This window comes from Muscardinus avellanarius, assembly GCF_963383645.1.
Source record: "Muscardinus avellanarius genome assembly, chromosome: 1".
Lineage (NCBI taxonomy): Eukaryota > Metazoa > Chordata > Mammalia > Rodentia > Gliridae > Muscardinus > Muscardinus avellanarius.
Genome location: NC_137786.1, coordinates 57,200,587 through 57,223,659, shown reverse-complemented (window position 1 = coordinate 57,223,659; position 23,073 = coordinate 57,200,587). Strand labels below are relative to the sequence as shown.

General features: G+C 41.6%; 1 protein-coding gene across 3 annotated transcripts in view; it reads right to left on the bottom strand.

Annotated features, from left to right (window-relative positions):
• Positions 1-7,584: 7,584 nt before the first annotated feature.
• PIK3R1 (phosphoinositide-3-kinase regulatory subunit 1) overlaps positions 7,585-23,073 on the bottom strand; it is a gene marked incomplete at both ends in the record, with an annotated part of 71,213 nt that continues 55,724 nt past the window's right edge. For 2 of the 3 annotated variants that reach the window (XM_080694868.1, XM_080694869.1), the window contains 9 exons: positions 7,585-7,774; positions 9,884-10,054; positions 10,668-10,736; positions 10,851-11,027; positions 11,265-11,407; positions 12,236-12,361; positions 12,601-12,781; positions 12,883-12,981; positions 13,858-13,960. In XM_080694868.1, coding sequence (XP_080550994.1) covers positions 7,585-7,774; positions 9,884-10,054; positions 10,668-10,736; positions 10,851-11,027; positions 11,265-11,407; positions 12,236-12,361; positions 12,601-12,781; positions 12,883-12,981; positions 13,858-13,960 — 1,259 coding nt within the window. Of the gene's footprint in view, positions 7,775-9,883; positions 10,055-10,667; positions 10,737-10,850; positions 11,028-11,264; positions 11,408-12,235; positions 12,362-12,600; positions 12,782-12,882; positions 12,982-13,857; positions 13,961-15,418; positions 15,525-23,073 lie in introns of those variants that run through there. The other variant, XM_080694870.1, reaches the window with a different exon arrangement.

Sequence of the window (23,073 nt, the reverse complement as noted above, 5' to 3'; positions counted from 1 at the left end):
GAGAATTCTCATCTAGATGAAAAGGTACAGGTGCAGCTGCACACAGATCACATCCATTGGGCCACAGTGAGGAGCCAAATGAGCCTCTGGTATCTGTCCCTGGATGGGGAGGACGGGGACCTGCTGGATTTGAGGGGTGTGATGTCAACTGTCAGAGCCACCCACAGCCTGGGAGCCACAGATAGGGACAGTCATTTCTGGAGAGACTCATGATCTCAAGATTGTGCCGCAATCAGTACATGAGCCCTTCACCTGGAACGCCATGGTATTTCAGAGGTGGAGGTCTAGCCTCAACACGAGCACCTGTGCAGCCTGGGAAGGAACAACCACCAGGACTATATGGCCCATATTTCTTGGCTAGGCAGCATGTTAAATGTCATCTCCTCTCTGAAGCTTTGTCTTATTCCTTTTGCCTCTGGCCTCTAGAGGCTTACTGTTCATTCTTATCTACTCTATTTGTAAATACATGATAGATGGAAGTCATTTAAAAGTTTGCCTTCACTAGCAGACTGATATCTCTGAAGGCAGCCAACTTGCCTTCTTTATCATTGGTCCTCTAGAGAAAAGTTTGCCATAGAGCAGGTGCTCAATAGAGCTTTGTTGAATCAATCAATAAGCTATCATCAAACATCTTACCCTCATGGCTCAAAGAAACAAATCACACTGCTGTCAGCAACTATTTAAAGCTCCAAACCACATGGCCTAGAACTAATTTTATTATTGTTGTTGTTGTTATTATTATTATTATTATTATTATTATTATACTGGGGATTGAATCCATTGGCACTCTACCATTGAGCTCAAGTCCAAGCCCTTTCTATTTATCATGAGAAGGGTCTTGCAAAGTTGCCCTGGCTGGCCTTGAACTTGCGATTCTCCTGCTTCAGTATCCAGAGCCAGTAGGATTACAGGCATGTGCCACAACAGCCAGCAGAACCTTTTTTTAGATATCAGTAAATATGAAATAAAGTGACCAGCAAGATTTCTCCGTTGTGATAAAGTTCTCCATGTTTTCTGGTTCACGAAGGGTTGGCCTATAAATCACTGAGCTCTGAAATGAAAGCTCCGTAAATAAATTGGTTCCAGTGGGTTACTCACACAGCGTATGGTATATTTTCCTGTTAAGACCATAATTCTAATAGCCATCCGCTGATGAATGGAGCCATCTTCCCACTCTGTCCCCACTGTGATGAGTGGTGTAGCTGAAGGTGAGGGTCCTATTCTTAGATTAGAAGCCAAAATTTGCATATGCCAAGCCAGAGAGCTTCAGAATCTTGAATCCAACAAGCCCAAAGTCCCGTGGTCAACTGTTGTCTGTTGTGATTGAGTGCTGCAGAGAGAGATGGGGATTTCTCCATTTCCTTCTGGAAAGCAAAATGCAGAGAAGCATGTTGGTGGTTACTCATTTATCCTTTTTCTTCCAAAAGCATCTCAGCAACTTTCTGTTGAGCTGATTTATGGCATCAGTACCAAGCTGGAGATTACAAAGTGCTATATTTGAGAAGATAATCTGAAGTTTGGCTAGTGAACAATCAATTATATCTGTTTATACTTAAGATATCACAACAGGATTCTTATTTCTAGATAGGCATTTATAAGGAACAAGTTCCAAAAAGGAGGGGGTATGAATCGGCTAACATTGTTTCAGGTCTCTGCAGACTACATTTGCCCACTGCCTGCTACCCCTCAGAGAATTTGGTAGGCCACGTTCTCTTAGCGTTTCATGCTATGAGAGATAGGGAAAGTTTTAGTCCCAAATACAGTCTCCAACCGTCAGGAACTCAGCTACCCATTTGGATTCACCTGAAAGTATCATTTTTAAGATGTCAGGGAGAAAACTAGACCCCAATTCTGCTAATTCTTTCACTTGCCATCTCACCGATGACACAGAGGCCCAGGAGTTCAGTCAACTGTGAGTAGTCTGCGTTGCCAGCTGTGTATGAGTTACAACTGTGGCCAAGTTGTATGCAGAGGTTGGGGGATGGAGCAGGTTCATTCAGCAACCAAATTAGCACATACTCCAAAAGGAGGCTTGAGGCTGCCAGACCCATACTTTGATATCACTGATGAGGAGTCAAGAGGCCTGGGCAGGAGACAGAAGTCAAACAAGTTTCCACAGCTGGCTAGAACAGAAATAAGACCAAGTTGGGTCTCTTAACTGCAAACCAATTTATTTTCTTTCCTCTCTGGGGTCTGTACTAGAAACATACACTATATGTATGTTATAAGTAACATTTATAGCACTCACTAGTGGTAATGCTTTTAATGAAAATACTGGAAGTACCATTTCAATAATCAGATGACCTAATGCGGTGATCTTCACTTTTCCCTATGTTTTAAGGGAGCCTCTGGTTGAATGAGATTGCTGGTGCTACTCTGGGTCACTAGGTCAAGGATGGACCCTGTGAACTTGCACTCCAGAAGGAGCTGTGCAGCAGTTCTGATGCTCCTGGTCATAATCTGGGGCCTGCATTTCGGAACCACTGGCCTAAATGAGCCCCTAGTAGTTCCTGTCCTTCATCTCTGGCCACCACTGCGGTACGGTCTGCCGATTGAAAGTTGCAGTTCCCTGAGGGATGAATTGCAGGTGAACTTCTTTGAACTGCCTGGTGCACTGGTGGTCTGATGTATTCTAGCACTGAGGTAAAGAGCTCTGGCTGGAGTCTGATGACCTAGGCACCCTGCCTATGTTCTCCTGTGCTGTGTGACCCTAAGCAGGTAATTTTATACCCAGGCCTGTAGAACTCGGATAGTATCTTCTGACTCATATGATTGTGGAAGGATTAAGTCAGAGAAGGCATATGAATAGTTTAATGATTAACAGTCACTTGGTATATCAACTACAAGCCAGTCGGGAAGAGAAATTACAGCCATGTGCTGCCTAGTGATGTCAGCAAAGCATGGACCACATATACAATGACTGTCTCATAAGGGTGTAACAAAGCTGAAAGAGTCCTACTGCTTAGTGAGCAATTCATAAGGTTCTGGTGATGCTGGTGTAAACAAGCCTACCATGCTCTCAATTGTATAAAAATATAACAATGATGCCCAGTATGTAACAATCGATACTGATAATTGGTATGTTATATACTATACATAACCTCATGACCTTTTATGGTTATTATTTGTAGTACCAGGGACTGGTGGCACATGCCTGTAATTCCAGTACTTGAGAGACTGAGACAGGAGGATCGCGGGCTCCAAGCCAGGCCACTTAGTGAGTTCCCTCAACGGCTTAGCAAAACTGTTTCAAAGGGGAGAAAAATAGAGGGCTGGGGGTATAGCTCAGAGCTATAATTCCTCTAGGTCCAACCTCCAAACCTCTCTACCCCCAAAGGACATAATAAAATAACATAAATAACATGAGAACATTCATGGGATTACTCAGTGTCTCTTCACTTTCTAGAAATGAGACAGTGTGATAACGGGATGAAAGGGGGTGGGTAGGAGTCGACAGAAACAAAAACATTTATAAATCAAAAGAGTGAGAACTGTTTTGATATATTTCTTAGGTGATAATTGAAATCTCAACTCCACACTTAAGTTTCAAAACAACCTTTATTCTGTTTGAAGACCTAATACAACGAATTGAAGCAACTTAAAACAAGACATAGCTCCATTGAATCTCTAACTTTAACAAAATGTCAAGGAGGCACTCCCCCCACCCACCCCAGGTGCCTTGTAAAGGCAAAATTACAACTGACCATGACATCCTCCCTCTCGTCAAAAGACCAACTTTATTTTAACAATGTCATATAAACAGATTTGTAAAAACATTGAACAGATTGTAGCTTTAAAAAATACACACATATAAATGAGTTTTTTTGTTTTGCTTTTTTTTTTTTTTTTTTAAATAGCAGCATCCTGGGCAGCTAATGCTATCTCATGGCGACAAGTTTAATATTAAGTTGGATAGTCTTTCCAATTCACCCAATTTACTCCCTCTCCACCCATCATCCTAGTATTTTATATATCTAGATGTTTCAAAAAGATTTTGGCGTTTTGGAACTTTGTCCCATGTGAGGCATTGTGCTATAAACTGCCCCTTTCTTAAATGACCCTAAATTCAAAATTCAAACAAAGAGCCGGGTCTGCTTTCCAGCGGACTTGGATACCATGCATACCATGCATAGCAACTGCACAGTTGTTAAAACCAGCAGAATTTTTCTCCCCATAAGGAACATCAGTAGGACTTCCCAAACACATTACTAGTCCATAACCAGCTATATGACAAAGCCATTGGTTCCCCACACTGACAGCTCACATAAATACATTTGACTTGACACACTGAAAATAAGGGTCTCTAAGATAAGGGAGTCATCCAGACCTGCTCCCTAAAAGGAGTTACTTCTATAAACAGAAAAAAGTCAAAGGATTATGAACTTCACTTCACTTGCAAACGATTTTCACCTTTATAAGACAAAACAAAGCAACTTCAAGGGGAAAAACAATCCATACACATACACAAGAACTGTGCTAGACATTTGCTTGTTATGTACTTGAACTTAATGGCTGTGGATCTGTTTTGGCTGAAAGGTGTACTGGAAACACAGTCCATGCACATATACATATATACATAGATCCAGGGCTGTGAAGTTGTCAAATGTTGCTAACATGCTTTTTGCCTTTTCATCTGGTTATGATCACTCTTATATGGAATCTGAGGTCCAAATGCTCCCATTTCTCCAGCCCTATCACAGCTTCTCTGCCGCTAAGCTTCTTGCTTGGTCTTTAGAATGCTACGTTTAGGTGGGAAAAGCTGATGCATGGCTCAGACCACGTATCAGGAGTGGCTCGGCTGTGTCCATTCATACTCGTGAGTCAGACAACATTGTTAGGAAATGACTGTCTGATTGAAACCACAGAGCCCTGATGGTCAAACATCTCCAAGGACGAATTTGGTGGTTGTAATAAAACGGTATTGGGCAGAACAGGTCTGATGTAATTTACTGTCATATGGAACAATGAACTCTGCCTTCTGTTCAATGAAAAATATATTGCACTTATACTTGTGAGATGCAAAAGTGAGGCCACTGCCTAAATAGCATGTCATCATGCAGATTGTTAAAGCAAAAACATTTAAAAATGTAGTTTCACTGACTGAAAATTCTTTGTATTTAATAGCATACATGAGATGCTACCAAAAATTAAAAAAAAGCAAAACAAAACCATAAATCTAGTTTACAAACTATTAGAAACTGTTAAGACTTCTATGTGAAGTGGCAGGATCTCGCCACCAGAGCTTTTAAAGATAGACTAAGAAAAAAAAAAATTATCAATTGTCTGGCAATGAGAGGGAGATGGTCAGATCAGAATAGTCAAGTTTGAGGGATGACAGTCTGACTAAAGACAGACTTTTGCTCTTGAGTAGCTTCATGCAAAGAAGAAAAATAATACATTCTACAGACGATTATTAACTCAGCTGCTACACTGATTCTTCCAAGAGATCTTTTAAGAGGAACATTAAAAGACACAACAAAACAAAACATCCTCACCTTAGTACTTGAAGGGAAGAGAAATAAAGCTGTGGGTGAATCTAATATTGAGAAAAGGAAACCGAAACTGTAAGATTCCATCTTAATCTACCAGAGTAGCGACCATGATTATAATCAGCCTTTACTCCTCCCTGAACGCGTACAATTCCTGCTCAATGTAACAGCTTTTGCATATGCAGATCTGGAGGGAGACTCTCACCCTAGTCCTGCGTTGGAGAGATGATACCCCCAGCTCTTTCCTTTTCCCACAGTGAAGTACAACGCACACAATTATCTAGATGAATGAGGACTCTGGTTTGGATTCTGTGATGACCATGACTCGAACAGGCTCCCCACAGTTCAGAGCAGTGACCGGAGGCTTGTTATCTGCATGCTTTGTTCTAAATTGAAATGGAAAGCTAGGAAAATAACAAGCATCCAACTGGAAATGATTTTCAGATCATGCTTTTTCCAAAACGAATGTTCATTGGTTGTCGTGACTAATCAAAGGTGAAAAAGAGAAACACATTTTCTAAATGCACAGATTACACCTTGAAACCAGTGTGCTGAACCAAGTTGGAGCACTGTTCCAGGAACCCAAAAACAAACCCTCAGCCCTTCCCTCATATAAGAACTGCAACACCTGACCAGCGGTGCTGGGTGAGAGCTACAGTGGGTTTGTAATGGTCGTTAGTTGAGAACGAAGCAAGTCAAAGTGGGAAAAGCAACTTCACGCTGCAGTTCTTCACCACTTCTCGGTAACCACGAGGAAGTGATTCCACCTCCCAGCCCCTCCCACCACCCTTCGGCTACGTCCCCCCTCCCCAGATTCAAGAAGTTCACAATCTATTACGAAATAAACATTGCCAGGTACCGTATTTTAAGAGTCTTAAAACAACATGGTTGGACTCAGCAATACTTTGTCATATTCATATATCTTTTTCTTTTTTATTGAATAAAGCAGCTTTGAAGCTTATCAGGCACTGCCCAACAAAACATTTAGTCAAAAAAAAAAAAAATCTGTTATGAACTTTTTAACCTTGGGCTAACAGCCAAGTACTCTGTACAAGAAAAACTGTAAAATATTTCATAGTTTTAATTCTGAAGCCATTTTTTAAACTGGCATTCTGTACATTTCTTCTTTAAAAAAAAAAGGATAAGAATAAAACAAAATGAATATTAACAAATCAGGAACGACAATATTTTCAAGCAACAAAAATCGGGAGAGGGAAGCTTATTCTGAAGGTACATTTTAAACTGATAACAACTGAATGAAAATTAAGAATTGCATAGCGCTGTGCATTTAGCCTTCAGCAAAACGAAACAGAAGCTATTTGGTATTGATACAAATCCATCTATTTGATAGTTAGTCATCCAATATTATGTACATATTTTATATACTGAATGTCCTTTTAAGTCCTGTTTTCCGAGCTCCATTTTTCTCTTGGTGGGTTGTTTTCATTTCGACAAGTTTAAACAGAACACTTGTGGCACTTTGCTCCGACACATTCTCTTCAGAACCCATGTGAACTGCTGCTCTCCCAAAGTGCCCTCACAGGGGAAGTGCCTTTCTGCTACATATCGTTCGGCTGTTAGAAAAATGAAATAATCCACAGTGCGATGTGTCCGGGTCCGCGTGCGCAGCGATACCCAGGCTAAACCAGGCTGGACCCAGCGTCCCCAGGCGCGGGGGCTCTTCAGCCTTGACTACCTTCCGGTCTCCAAAGTCCCAACTTTTAGCTGGTAAAGCTTCAGAAAGCATTAACAAGCACCATGGTTAAAGGCCTCTTTGTCCCTGCACGCAGAGATTTTTGCATTTCTTTTTCTCTTTGTGTTGTATGTTGTGGCTTTAAATTAAACCCAAAGAACAAAAAAAAAAAAGAAGGAAAGAGGAGAAGCAGTCTGGGTTAGAAACATCTGATCATCCTACAGCCCTGGGCTGCGTGTCTTCCCCTACTTCTTTTTTTTTTTGTCCAAGAAAGCTCTAGTCCCATCTGAGGACAGACAACTTCGTTTCCACAGCTCAATTCGCAGGTCAGGCTGGAGAGGAGCCCTTTGCTTTCCAGAGGCCTCGGCGGCTGAACGTCAGGACAGGATCAGGGGCAGTGCTTCATCGCCTCTGCTGTGCATATACCGGGTATGCTAGTGTGACGTTGAGGGAGTCATTGTGCTGAACGAGGGAGGTGTGTTGGTAATGGAGCACCAGTTCCTTCAGAGAGCTGTACAGGTTATAGGGCTCAGCGAAGCCATAGCCAGTCGCTGTCTTGTTGATGACACAATGCTTGACTTCACCGTCCACCCTGGAGAGGAGAGAAGCAAACACCTGCCTTTGAGTGTGTCCAGGGGGATTCATGGCTCCACAGGGTGTTTGTAATGAAGTCATCGTTAGGAGAGAGCAAACCATAGAGACCAGTATCAACCTAGGGAAATGGTTCCCGGTCACTGTCAGCTCAGGGCTCTGCCATGCCTACTCCTGAGTGACTGCAGTTGGGCTAAGTTCCTGGGCCATTGCCACTAAACTGCTGCGCTGTCATCTTTAAAATGGCTTAGGAGGATGAGAGTAACGTGCATGTAACAGTGTTCCTCTGAGAATCGAAAGAGATGGCCATGTGAGGGGCCCGAGAGAAGAGCTCTTCTCTCTACACAACCAGAAGCACTATTACTTTATTTTTTTTCTTTTTTGAGACAGGGTCTCACTCATTTGCCCAGGCTACCCTCAAACTTGCAGTCCCTCTCCTTCAGCTTGCAGAGTCGCTGGGCTTCTGAGTGTGCATGGCCATGTGTGGCAATTTTTCTATCATTGTTAAGAGGATTCTTTCACTCTTTCCTTGAAATGTTTACAAAAATTTTCACCTCTGTATTTTTTCTGCAGTTTTCTATTCCCTGGTCCTACTCAAAGTTTCCAATGTTTTGTTTCTGGAGGAATATCTTTTTGTTTGTTTATGGTATTAGGGATAGAACCTAGGGGCATCCTGTCTCCGAGTTACACCCCAAGCCCTATTTTTTATTCTTTATTTTTGAAATGGTCTCACTGAGTTGCAAAGGGCCTCACTAAGTAGCTGAGGCTGTCCGTGAACCACGATCTTCCTATCTTAGCCTCCCAAATGCTGGGATTACAAGTGTGTGCCACCATGCCCAGCTGAGAAGTATCTTAAATTGAGTAGAGGTCAGTCATGGAATACAGTGTACTTTTAGAGTCTTTTCCAAGTAAAGGACATTTACTTCTCTGACATAGTGAAGCCAGGTAACAAACTCACTTCCAAAATACTCCCCAAACTATTAAGAAATCAGCAAAAATAAAATATAGCATATAATAGAAATATGTCCCTTTGGGGTGTCTGTATCTTAAGGACAGTGAGAGGTCCTTCCAGTTATTGTTTTGACCTGTTCCTGAAGGGATACTTTATCTAGAGGTGGTGTTCTCAGATGAACTGGCTCATATTCTATGTTAACTTCCGGAGGCAAAAAAAAATAAAATAATAAAAATTTTAAAATGGGGCAGTGTGAGAAGGCCTTACTACTTCTACTTTACAAATGAGAAAAAGAGCCTTAAAGACTTTTCATGATTGATTTGTTGCCATATTAAAATACAAAACACAGCTGGGCATGGTGGTGCACATTTGTAATCCAACATTCGGGAGGCTGAAACCAGAGGATAGTGGTTCACCGACAGCCTCAGCTACTTAGTGAGGCCCTTTGCAACTCAGTGAGACCCTGTTTCAAATATAAAGAATAAAAAATAGAGCGAGGACACCGGGCATGGTGGCACACGCTTGTAATCCCCACGCTTGGGAGGCAGAAATAGGATCACGCAGGTTCGAAGCCAGCCGTGCTGGCTTAAGAGACCCTGTTTCCAAATAAAAATATAAAAAATAGGTCTGGGAATGTAACCTGGAGGTAGAGGGGTTTCCAGGAACCCCAGTACCGCCACCAAAAAAAATACAAAAAAAAAAAAATTAGGGCTGGGGGTGTAGCTTGGAGATAGAATACCCCAGTACAGCAATAAATAAATAAATAGAATCCAAACCACCAATCTTCCTACTATAATACAGGGTTTTGTTTTTGGTACTGGGGATTGAACCTAAGGGCATCCTACCTCTGACCAACACCCCTGGCCCTATTTTATTTTTCATTTTGAAAGAGGGTCTGGCTAAGCTGCTGAGGGTCTTGCTAAGTTGGTGAGACTGGCTTTGAACTTGTGATCCTCCTCTCTCAGCCTCTTAAGTACTGAGATTACAGGCCTGTGCTACCAGGCCCAGCCTCTGTTAGACCTTCTGAACAGATACTTCTGGCTAGACTGTATTATGACTACACTGTAAGTTTTAAGGCTAGAACTTTTTCAAGCCCTCCTCCCACCCATGAATAAATAAAACACCAAAAGAGCAAGGTCCACCAAGAGGGATACATACACTACAGAGCAAGCGTAGCAGCCCTGCTTGCTGCTCTCCCGAACCAAGAAAGTGCCATCTCTCTTCCCTCGCAGAAGGTTTTCAGCTTTGTTTCGGTTGCTGCTTCCCACGTTCCACGTCTTCTCATCATGGTGGGGCAAATCCTCATCATCTTCCACCAGAGAATATTGGCTGAGCAGGGAGAAAAGAGAGTTCCTCAGTGAAGACTGCAGAGCCCCCACCTTGCCCCATATCTCCCCTAGGAAGGGCCCTCTTGTCATCCCCACTCCCACTGCGCAGGGCCTGGCTGCGCCAGAGCTGACTCGGCCCTGTTTCTTATTTAGCCTCCAGAACAAGTCCCCAGCACAAGGACTTAGCAAAAAGTTACACTAGCTATTTCTTTCTGTTTTCAAGTCAGCACCCACCCTGAAACACTGGGAAGGGTATAAAAGAAGCTTGGAAATAAACTTCTTTAAATTATTTAAAAACTGGGAAACATGACCTTACATCTTTTTTCCCTGATTGTTTCAAACATATTCTGGAATTTTTCAAATATTCAGGGACTTCATCATGGATGCGGGGTCATTTTATATAACTATGGGTAAAATAAATCCAACTCTTCTTTTGCTAACCTTTTCTTTTTAAAATTTTGGACAATGACACTTTGCAAAGTTTACACACATTCTCCTATGAGAAATTCCAAAACTCAGTAAAATTCCTCACTTGTTATAAAGATGAAGGAGGGCATGCTTGCTACTAACGTGAGCAAACCTTCTGCTTGCCCCCATCGCTGCTTAATACTTACTCTTCAGTGTTTTCATTTCCCAGCCATTCGTTCAACTTCTTTTGCCGAACACCTTTCTGAGTCAACCACCTGAAGGACAGTTTTGAAAAGAGAAAATAAAACAAAACACCAAATGTGAATTAGTCCTCCTTAATTCTGGCGATTGCCATCCTTCCCTTCCCAGGTTCCACTTGAAGTACTTACATCAAGTACTGGTCCCTGGTCTTTCTCAGCTGAATGAGGTCTGGTTTAATGCTGTTCATACGCTTGTCGATCTCTCGATACTCAGCTGCCTGCTTCTTCAAGTCTTCCTCCAATCTCCTCCTACTGTCGATGATTTCACTGATCCGAGACTTTAGCTTATCATAATTATGCATAATCCTGCAGGCAAGAGAAACATATCTGTCATTATTTGGGTTCATCATGCAAGCTCCACAAAGCTTATGAAAAGTTTCATTATTGCTTTCTGGCCGTTTTTCTCAGGTAAAGAATGTCTTTGTCTTCTGTCACTTTTCATTTATCCAAAGCACAGGAAGTGAGATTGTCAGTGTCACCAGTTTTAAAAGATTTTGGCTACTGCTAGCACAAAGATGCAGGGAATGGTCCTGGTCCACTTACCTCTGTATTTCTTTCTCATTGCCTTCACGTTTAAACTTTTCTATGTATTCTTTGCTGTACCGCTCCTGGGTTTGGCACTGTTCTTCAAATATTTTTATGGTTTCATTAAATGCTTCAATAGCTGTTCTTTTCATTTGGATTTCCTGCAGCAGAAGTTCAATGAGACAATGTCATGTATTTTCATAGAACAACACATCTTAGTGAAAGACACTACCAGCACATTTGAGCTGTATCATTATATAGCTTTGAAGCACAGTATCACTGGGTACTATGGGGGACTGGCTCCAGGAACTCCCTCAGATGCCAAGACCCATGGGTGCCCGAGTCCCTTAAGTAAAATGTAGTATTCACACAGAACCTGTGTACCTCCTCCTGTACATTGTAAATCATCTCTAGATTACTTACGCCTGACACCATGTAAATAGTTGGTGTATGATAATGTTTAGAGAATAGTGCAAGAAAAAACCCTGTACATCGTCAGACAAATGTAGGACCTGTGGAAATGGTCCTTCACAGACTATACTGTGTTAGGGTACGACATGGATTCATAAAACTCATTAAAATAGCTTTATAGAAACACACATTTCCTTTGGAAAATATCTCAAGCTATGGACAATCATAACAGCTTTCATCTTTTAAAAAGCCATTTCAGTTTACAGTGTCCATGTAGTTAGTCTCCCTCTGGCATTCCCTGATGCACGATGGTCCACAGACGCACCATTCTTTAGGAAAACTGCAGTAAGTGTGCCCTTTCCTTTTCACAAGGGCACAAGTGAAAATGAATTCAATTTACTGTTAACTACGGGCTTCACGGAATAGGCCTGGAGAGTCTATGCTGGAGTAACCCACAATGACTCACATCATTTCATCCCCCAATCTCAGCCTTCTTTATTTTCTGTTTCTGATGCCGTATTAGGGTCTAAAAGTCTCAATGCTTTGAATTTTTAATCCCGTTTTCACAGAAAACTCACCTGGGAAGTACGGGTATATTCTTCATATAATCTATCATATTCCCGACTTTTTTCTTGAAATTGAGTGTTATATTCATGTAATTTTTTCCCTACTGCTTCAATATTATCTTCTTTGACAACTTGATCCTAGATTGGAGGGGAAAAATAAATTCAGTTGACAAGGTATTTAATCACATAATTATTTTAACAAGATAGTCAACTTTAAAAAAAATATTTATTTTTGCTATTTAAATTAGCAATTTTGCAATGCAAGCGTTAAGTGTTTGAAGCCTGATTCCATGCAATTCATCTGCTTCAAATGTTTTTAAATTTGAAAATATCTTATCTACACATCTTGATACCAGGAAGAAATCAGTTTAGATTACCTGTTGGTATTTGGATACTGGATAAAGTAATTTCACATCCAGTTTGGGATTGTACTGAGCTAGAGATTCATTCCGGTAGTGGTTTATTAGTTCAACCACAGAATTGAAAGTTAATGGGTCAGAGAAGCCATATTTTCCATCTCGATGAAATATCTTGATTAATTTATTATTTCCTCCTTTCCTGTAAATATAGCAGCAAAATAACAGTATTAAAATTTCCTAATAAGTATGTTTTCACAACAACCCAAACACCCCAAATGCAGCTGCGCTCCCTTGACTCACCTTAGTGTAAGGGTATAATCGCCATGCATTTTAGTAGATGCATCTCGTACCAAAAAAGTCCCATCTGCTGTATCTCGAAGTTTTTCATTTACTTCTTCCCTGAAATGAACAGAACACAACACAGTGCTACCATGAGGATTCAGTGACCATAGGTTAACATTAAAAAAAAAAAAAAAAAAAAATAGACCTTATTTTATTTATTCTGTGGTGCTGGGAACAGAACCCAGGGACTTGCACAGGTAAGGTAAGTGTTCTACCACTGAGCTACACTCCTGGCCCTAACAGGCTTTGCTTTGTAGAACAGGTTTAAGGTCACAGAAAAATTGAGCAGAAAGTGTAGAGTTCCCATATACCTCTTTTCTGCTCCCATAGATTTATATTTAGGTATTGCATTTTCAGAGCTTCCTAATTTCTTATTTGTTTATAGAAATGTTATCAAGTCCAGTCTCAATAAAACAGGTGCAGGAGAATTTTTTAAAAGTAGCCCCTTTCACTATTGTTGTGACTATAGTATAAAATTCTTTTTTTTTTTGCCAGTCTCTGAAAAATCAGCATAGAAAATTGTGGGCCCCAGATGCTGTTCCCTATCCCTCTTGGCTCCCTAAAAAGCTAAGAGAAAAAAAATGCCAATTTATGTTACTGTGAATAAGACAAAATCACATCCATTCGTACAGTTCTGCTTCACAGAGACTGCCTTTACACTCAGCCTTTAGGCAGTGCCATGTCACCCTGGCACTTCCTTGACATCTCTGTCAATAACGAAACTTCCCGGTATTTAATTTCCTGTGGCATCCAGCACCCACAGTCCTCCAGCGCCCAGTGACTTTTTTGGTCGTCTTTGGAAAAGAACCAACTATGCTTCGTGCTTATGTTGGACGACATCCTAAAAATGGAACTTAGCTAGCTGGTGCTTTTCTTTCCCTTAATCTAAAACTCTCAGCATCTAGTAAAAACAGAAGACTTCTGTGGTCTTACCTCGAGATATCTCCCCAGTACCATTCAGCATCTTGTAAGCACATATTGTTATTCATACCGTTGTTGGCTACAGTGGTGGGTTTGGGTGGTTTAGGAGGCAGTGCTGCAAATGAAAGAGAAAGGAAAAGTTGTTTGCAATCCCAACTCCAATGGCACATTTAATATTAGACATGAATTTCTTTACATAAATAACATTTCCATTACAACAAAGAAAAAAGAAATCAGAATAATTGAAATATATACCCAGAAATTCATTTACTGTGGAAGATAGTTTTCTTTAAAAGAAAAATCTTTCAAAGTATGGCTCAGAAAGAAACAACACTGAAAAAAGAGAATGAGAGAGGCTCAGAGAATCTCACAGATTAACACATAAATTGGGCTGGCCATGTGAATAAGTTTAAAAGTAAACTCAGCGTCATGACATTTTCTACTTCTGCATTTTACCTATATTAAAGTTGTGTGCCCAGTCAAATCCATCTCAAGCAAGAGACTATGGACATGAGCAGCATAAATAATATAAATTGGCTTTAATTTTTTCTTAGTTATAAAATCCAAATTTGGTCTCTGTCCTACACAAATGCTGTTGCAGTAATAATAATAATAATAGCTCATCTATAGCAGTATGTTTTAAGAGGAAGAACTGGGTTTCTCTAATCTTGGTATTTCAGGCACCACTCTTAAACTGGCTTTTGCCAGAACAAACTCATCTCTGACCTAAATCTCCTCCGTACTCATGCTAATATTCTGCTGGATCAACTGTGCTCTGTATGCAAGTTCTGATTAAAAGCCCTATCCCCCTTCCTCAATGTCAAATCAGTATTCCTATATAGACTGGTGACATACAAAAGACTGCAGTGTTCCCGAATTTCTTAATAGGGGAGGGAGGACTAACATTAAAGAAAAGCAATTTGGGAAACAAAATAAAGTAGGATGCTTATCTAAATGGGAAGTTATAGGTTTAAAGCACTGTTACTATTTTAATTTATGCAAAAATGATTTCAGGTGTCTAGCAAGAATATTTTGCAAGGACTATATAATGGAAAGCCATCTTCTTCTTTCATTACAGTATAATACTAGAAAGAGAGCAAGATAAGTCTCCACATCCGACTGAGAACAGTTTCAGATCATAGAGAACTGAGTTATAATCACTGCTACATTTTCCATGCTTTCTAAAGTACCAAGTGTTATCATTGCAAAGCACCACTCTGTTCTCATCCACTGTCAACAGGGAAAAACAGCACAAAACCATGCATCATTTTAATCAAGGGAACAATATACAACAATTTAGCCAAATAGCACAGGATCACAATTAACAAGACACCAGTGAGAATCCAATTCATAGCCATTCTATAAGAATCAGCATTTACCCACACAGCCTGAGCTGCTTCCTTTCACATGCAGGCAAACAATCCATTTGATTTTCAAGTTAAACTAGTTCTTATAAATGGAACAAATGAATAAAAATAGTCATCTAAAGAAGCTCAACTGTTATCACGGCTTTCAAAAAAATTTAAAAGGCTACCCAATTAACTAGCTCTCTCCAAGAAGACTGCAGCATTACCTGGTGGATCCATTTCTATATAAAACATCAAGTCTGTGCCACAATTTATATCTGTCTTGGCATATTCTAAATCCAGGTCTTCCATGTTCCAAACAGTGTTGTACATTTGTGCGAGAGTTTCCTTGGCTGAGCTCAGTTATGAGAAAAGAGTCCGGCTTTCTTTGTAATGGTGTCTTGGAATTCATTTTAAAACCTATAAGGGGCTGCACTGTAACCTATTACATCACACAGCCCAGCCAATCAAGGCAGAAAAATGTCACCAGACCACTCCTGCTTCACCAGTCCTCTCTGCCAGCCTGCACTCAGCCCCAGCCTCACCGAGAGCTTCCGCGCAAGAGAGCTGCAACGTCCACAGGCTCGTCCTTTCGAAAGGTGTTTAATTTGACTGTTCTCCTCCAGCAGTGAGTTTTCTAATTCCTTTTTTATTACTCTGTGCAGCATGGTACGCTCTGCTGCTGGCAAGCTGACAACAGCTAATATGCTTCGGCTCCTAGCTTCCCCCACATCCATCTGCCTTTGCAGATAACCTGGTGATTCCTTGGTAGAACGATCTTAAAAGGCATCAAAATGGTACCCTTCAGCTATATTTCACAGCCCTTAAATATCTCCCATGTACATTAAAAGCAGAAAGTACCAAGACTCTGATTATTTAATTTTAGTCCTCCATAATTCACTGAACGCCCAGAACTTAAACACTGTCATAAATGTACCACACGAGAAAGGGCAATTAAAAGAAAATTTACGGACGAATTTCCTTCCTCTGCCAAACACTCCAAAGTTAAAAATTGAGACTTTATAGACGAGCAATGCAAATTCTACATAGAAATAAAGGTGCCTACTCTTAGCACAAATACCAAACATGATTATCAACAACAGTACTTATTAATGAGAATTTTAATGCTAGCCTCTAACTGAGAAAAGAGTAAAATGCTTCTTCCCCAAAGCAAGAAGTCAAACATCAGAATTCAGAGTTCAAGGACAGTGCTCTTCCCACAGCACTGTACTGAGGAACCCATCTTCAGAGCTGCAGAAGGAGAGGGTGATGTCATCTTTTTTATTTCCTCCTCTAGCTCAAATGCCTCACTCTGGGGACAACCATTCCTTCTTGGCAGTATTTAATATAAAAAAATCAATTTTCCTATAAACCTAATGATTAATTTTGGTCTTCAAAATCATCCTGCATACAAGTCTCTCACAGTCACTGGAGCCTAATGTTCATCCCCACTGTGAAACGATCTCTCTCGACATTTACAATAGTATGATGTGAGTGTGGGGGGAGCCCCCCCCATGTAAATATGGCACACTTAGAAAAGCCACAGTGGGGCTTTGTGATCCGTGTACATCGAGTATGCCACATACTTATGACAACTTAAAGAACACAGAAGCCCTTGGAATATAGTCTCTTGGACTTTCTATCAAACTTGGAATCATAAAATCTATTAGAAAGCAGACCGAGGCATCTGTCCTGTGGGCACTGTTCTTGGTCCCTCCACTCACTGTCTCCTGATTGGAGAAGGCAGACTCACTGGGTCCCCTCCCACCTTCCAACTCATATTCTTCTATTTGCCCAAGGGTTTAGGTAAACCTAAACTCAAATGCAGATAAAAATGGTTTAAAAGTGGTTATGGTGGGATAGATCCTTGGATTAAAGTAAGGGTTAAAAAATCGCAGCTTAAAAAGTTGACGCTCCCCCTAAAGAAGAGGCTGCAAGCGAGCAGAGCGGTTGGCCTCACAGCCAGAGGCCACCCCATGCCTGTGGAAGCACTTGGTGCGTGCCAGCTCGGCTGCTAGCGGCGTGGCACAGCTACCCAACCAGCAGGGCAGGGAGACAGGTGATTTTCCACGGTCTCTGCACACCTTGGCCTGGCACCAACTTCCAACCCAGCACTCTGTGATTACCTCCTTCCCGAACTTCCACCTCCACACCACCTTTCAGTTGTGCTGTCGGTCCCCCTGCAGGAGGACAAGAAGCAGCGTCTCCCCTCACCTCCCAGGTGCCTCCCAGGCAGCGCTTCTGCAGGGACACGCGCCCGTGCACATACACTCCACGCGCAGCACGCCCACCCCACAGCAGGACCTGACTGCAGAGGAACCGTTTGCATCCAGATAAAAAGCTACAGTGCAGAGAAGTGCGCAAACGAAAGCCACTTACTTTGCAAGTTATGCATTTCAGCGGTTGCCCTTTGAAATGCCTGGATCCGACAATGAGAAAAAAGGGATATGTCCAAAAAGCTGTTCTTCCACCAAGTGGGCCAGGCCCCCGCGCCTCGCAGAGCAGGGGCGCAGCAGGGCAGGGGCGCAGCAGCCCCTCTGCCCGCCCGCGGTTCACAGCGCCGGTCCTCGCCCCGCCCAGGAGCCCAGCCGAGCTCCGAGCTCCGCTCCGGGCTGCCGGCTCCTGCTCTGCGGGCTCCTGCTCGCAGCTCACTCGGGCTCCCCTCCGAGAAGCCAACTGGACCGCGCTACAGTCCCCGGCAGGGAAAGAGCCCGGGCGCTCGCACGTCTCCCTCAGATAAAGATCGCAGCTTCATGATTAACTTGGGCAGGTTCAAATATTTGCTGAGCTAGGGATTTCAGGAGGGGGAAGGGAGCCCAAGTCCGAGTCAAAAGTTGTCACGGGCTGACAAGTGGCCAATGCAAGACCAACTTGCTCATTTTCACCGGGGAAATGAGAAGGCCATTGTAAGGGGACCCAAAATAGTCTTAACTGGCTGCCCTGGTGCACGCGGGCTGGCTGGCTGGCTCCCCAGCTCGCTCGCTTGCTCGCTCTTGCTCGCTCCTGCCGGGGCTCAAGTAGCCCACAGAGAAGCGAGGTGCAGCCAAACACAGGAAGTGGCTGAGCTAGTTCAGCAAAAAATAGAATCAAAGCCTCGCTTGTAAAGGCCTGAACCTCTCGCGGCAGCCCAGAACGGGTGCCTCGCTGGCGTCCACCTCGCCCACACTCGCACAGGCTGCTCACAGGTGTTAACAGGGAAACCCTCAGCGCAGCCCAGGCCCCAGCGCAAGCACACCACCACCACCACCACCACCACCGTGGTGGGAGGGACCCTCGGGGAGACCATTAACCCCAAGAGGGCACTACACTCCACCAGCCAGAAGGAAGAAAAGCAAGGCGGCTATTTGTGAGGTCAACTTCACCTCATGTTTAAAAGGCCATATGACTTTCTAATAATTAAAAGATGCACCGGCTTCATGGGCCGGGGTTGGGGGGGACAGGAAAGGCAGAGTTTTCTAGTGGATATTTGTCCTTTGAGAAAGTTGTGATTCGAGACTTAGAATTGTTGGCGACTCCCTAAGACATTCAAACTTTTTCCTACAAAAATTTCCCGTTGCACCAACATGGCTGGCTCTCATGTTATCCTGAGAACCACAGACAATGCAAAATCACCAAATCACCAAACTTTAAAATCCAAAAGTAATCTCAGGTCGGTTCACAATTCCTTCTCATGCTGCAGGAAAAAAATCTCCACCTTCTGATGTTTGGTTCTAAATACCTTTCTCTGCCCCCTGCCTTGCCTCTTGCTTCCCTCTGCCAGAGAAAGTAAAAGCTGACAAGTGAAAGTTAATATTTTTAAGCCACACTCACAACAAAACTTCAGTTTCTTCTGCCTTCTATTTTCAGCTTACTTTAAAAAAAAAAAAAAAAAGCTGCCCTTTCATTTTCATTCCCTTTGAGGAAATATGGGTTCTGTCAGTGATACCCTTACACTCTGTATGGGCAGGTAACCCAAGGGTCAGATACAGTGATAAAGAGAGATGTGAGTGCTGACTTAAGTCCACACAGGCCAACAGCAGGAGCCAGCTTCAGAGCCACTGAAAATACTTGAAGCTTTACTAAGCCACAATGAATGTGATCTCACAAATGGTTCTTGAGACAAGTGATAGAATAGCGAAAAACTTTCCTACTGGAAAAAACACTGTAAGTGAAGCTGCCCAGGTGATCAAGGACGTACGGTAGTTCAGAGAATACCCTCATATCCTTAGCTGCATAATCTTGTCCTACTTTTAAAAATAGCCTTTCTAAAGCTAGAAACCGTGGACACATCAGTTTCTTAAGCATACCTGTCTAGATTCACATGGTGTGTCATGACAAGAAGGTAAAAATGCTAAGTCCAACAGTATTGTTTTCTGTTTCAAAAGAATAATACCCATCAAAAGGCAGTACACATCTTTTATTTACAAAAATAATCTTAACATAGACTTGAAAATTTTGCTTCAAAAAAGTTGCTTAAAATATGTTATAGCCATCTACCACAGAAGTTTTATATTGCTAAAAATGTGAGCTGAGTTTTTCCCACTGCCTTTTAAGTCTTTGAAAAGTGCTCTGCAAGCCACAGGCTCATTATTAGCTTAAGAAGGGAGCCCTCTGCTGGCATAAAAAAGTAACTTCGGCTAGGGAGGAAAAACCTTTCTGTATATTTTGCGCTCACACATACAATGTCTAAAATGTCACACAAACTGCCATTTAATCACATCTGTCATTTAAACTATATTATTCACTAATAATCAAGAGTGCATATATCCTAATACTTGGGAAATAATTTTCACATGGCTGCTAAGCTCTTTTAGGAAAATTGTACTTTAATGTCAACATTTATGAGAGCTCAAAGACCTATCCACACTGGAAATTTTACACACATAACTAAAAACTAATTTTAATTTTTTATTATTTTAATGCAATGTGTTTTGTTTCCTTCAACATTGTGTAACATATTTGAGGCAGAAAACTAAGCCATGATTTCATTTCTCAGCAGATTTAAGATAGCAAGTAAAAAAAAAAATGTTGCTTGATCATTAAAATGTATTCGGACTGAATACTCAGATATGTGAGTCACCATCAAACAGCAAACATCCCACACACCGCTTTCAACGTGAACGCCTCTTAAAGGTTTTTGTGGGCCATCACTAATGGACAAAAGACCATTAAAGGGGGACAGTAAGGAAAGCAAACAAAATCAAATGAACCGTAATCTTAATTTAAGGTTAAAATGAATGCCTCCCTTCATAATTATTAACTGAAGACAACTTAAGACAGAAGGGGTCTTTCAGGATGACGCAAATTCATTACTTTACACCCAGTACTCTTCATGATCCTGCACTAAGGAAAATATCCATTTATGTTTATAAATAAACCCAAGTTTACCTATGCATAAATCAGGACATATCCTACAAGGTTTCTGAAAAGTAATGTCCATTATCTAGCAAAAAAAAGAGTTCCGCCCCTCCCACTTTCTCCACAGATCTTGGCCCTTGAGGGAAAGAGAAGGCTGTACTGTGAAAAAAGAAAAACTGATTGCACCCCTCAGCACAACCACGCTGAAATGCTCACATCTCTTTTTTCAGAGCAAAAATAAAAATTGCTATTATTTGATAAAGCCGATCAGGGCTTGTCCCTGTATACTTCTACACATCTCAAGGAATGTGCTTTTTTAAGGTCTCATTTTCTCATCTTGGAAACAAGTCTCTAACGTCAGATAACATTTTAAACCCAATTAAAAAAAAATCAGAGAAAAGTAAAACTCTTTTTTCAAAGTCACTTCCGTCTGTCTTGGTGCTTGCATTAGTTTTGGTTGAAAACCAAGCCCACTGCATTTAAAACAAGATTTATGAATCAGGCTCTTCAGGATGAATGTTTTGCAATGTGCCAGTGGTTAAAAATTAACTTTGACAGGTGTAGATGGGCAGGGAAGAGAAAGAGTCATTTATTTTCTACTCTAGGCTCGAGGGTGCAATATTAGACTTCAATTATGCTACATTAATATTTCTGAATATATCCATGAAATCTGAAATATGTAAATAAACTTATAATGGGTAGCATTCAAAGCACCCTGCATTAACTGGAGCTATTTTTACCTTGGCTGTCCTTATAGAAGTCTACTTAAGCTACCTAAGTTTTAGTAGGGTAACTTTAACACATGATTCTAGAAAACCTGCTGTTTAGCTTTAAATATATTTAAGATTTTCAGTAACAAAGTTCTGATAACTTCCTCTGTGTGCATCACCTTTACAAATCTTAGCTTCTCCATAAAAGAAAGAAAAGTCCTTACTTCATGGGGCTGTTGGATACATTAATGAGTTGGTGCTGGAAAGTTCTTTAAAGCTGGGAAGTTTTTCAAAGAATAAAAATTAATATATTAAGATGATTACTATGCTGTGCCTAGATCTATGATAGGAACAGATCAAAAAGATAAAAGGCTTTTGACTTTACCCTTTAGAAACCGTAGTTGAACAGACTAATAAGAAAAACTACAGTACAGCTGAGTATAAGAGAAAAAGGGGATTAAAGGCACAACCATACTGAATGGGCCGATTCAACCTTCACAAAAAGCAGGGTGAGGACCTCCTCGGGCACTGCTGAAGTGTGTGGCACTGTTTGGGGACACGGTGTACAAACACACATCTTGAGCACTGTGCAAAGGTACCTGAGCAAGGTGGCAGGGGGAGGGGCGCTGAGATGCAGGCCTCTGGATGGGGGCATGAGTTTTAGCATATGCCTCATAACAATCACAGGAGAGAGGCCTCAGCCTCTTCTTACAGTCTGAAAACAAGTCTAATAAAGCTGAGCGACTTGTAGAAGCAGCAGCCAGCAGGTAAGTGGCAAAGAGCTGAGATTCAAATCGAGATCTACCCAATCAAGAAGCCCGGTTCTTTCCACCACATCTGATGGAGCAATGTGGAGCCTTACCCTAAAACATCAGTCATGCATTTGGTGTATGTGACCCATAGGAACTCACTGGACATGGTTTTTAGCTTAGTACTTGCTGGAAACTTCAGAGGACTTTTGAACACTAAAAGCAGCCCCATTTGTTAATGAAGTTTTCAAAAACCCAGGCAGCAGGGGGTGGCAGACAGGACAGGCTGGACCCAGAGGCAATTCCTTAGCAGTCCCAGCTATGAGCACACTAGTCGGGTGGCACGGGGATAGACCTCTCTCCCTCTCTCACTGCCAGCTTCAGTTTCCCCATGCTCCTACTGGCAGAGCTGACCAGGCTTCCAATTCCAAAATGATGCTTTTTATGATTGTGTCACTTAAAACACAGTCACGCCTCACTAAATGACAGGACACCTTCTGAGGAACATGTCACGGGGCAGTTTCATCACTGCGCAAAGATCACAGAGTGTGCTTACGCGGACTTAGATGGAACAGCTTTCTACATGCCCAGGTTAGATGTATAGGCAATGCAGTATACACAGTCCATTTCTGGTTAAAAATGTCTTTAAGTGGCGCGTGACAGTACTTCTTTTTGTAAAATATAAAGCCATTATTTTTGTATTTTGCAATTTATTTCAAATAAATCTCTGAAGTCCATGAATCGGAATGTTTTATCTCCTTTCACTATTCAAATTGTACCTATTTTTCATAGCCCAATTTGAGGTATATATGTCTTCCTGAGCTTTTTCACCAACTGCATCTCTAAAGCTCAGTCCTTAATTAGATATGGTGTTCTAATGAGTCTTATTTGAATTGACACTGCCTCAAACATCATTAACTATGTTTACTCTTTCAAGTCCTACCTGGTAGAAACTAGAAAAGATGACTATCTGCCTCATCATAGATACTTACTGTCTTCCTTAAATGTCATTCAAGTACTTATTTCTATTCACAGCAACAAAGCTATTACCAAGGACTGATTTATGGCTAGTCACTGGAGAGATGC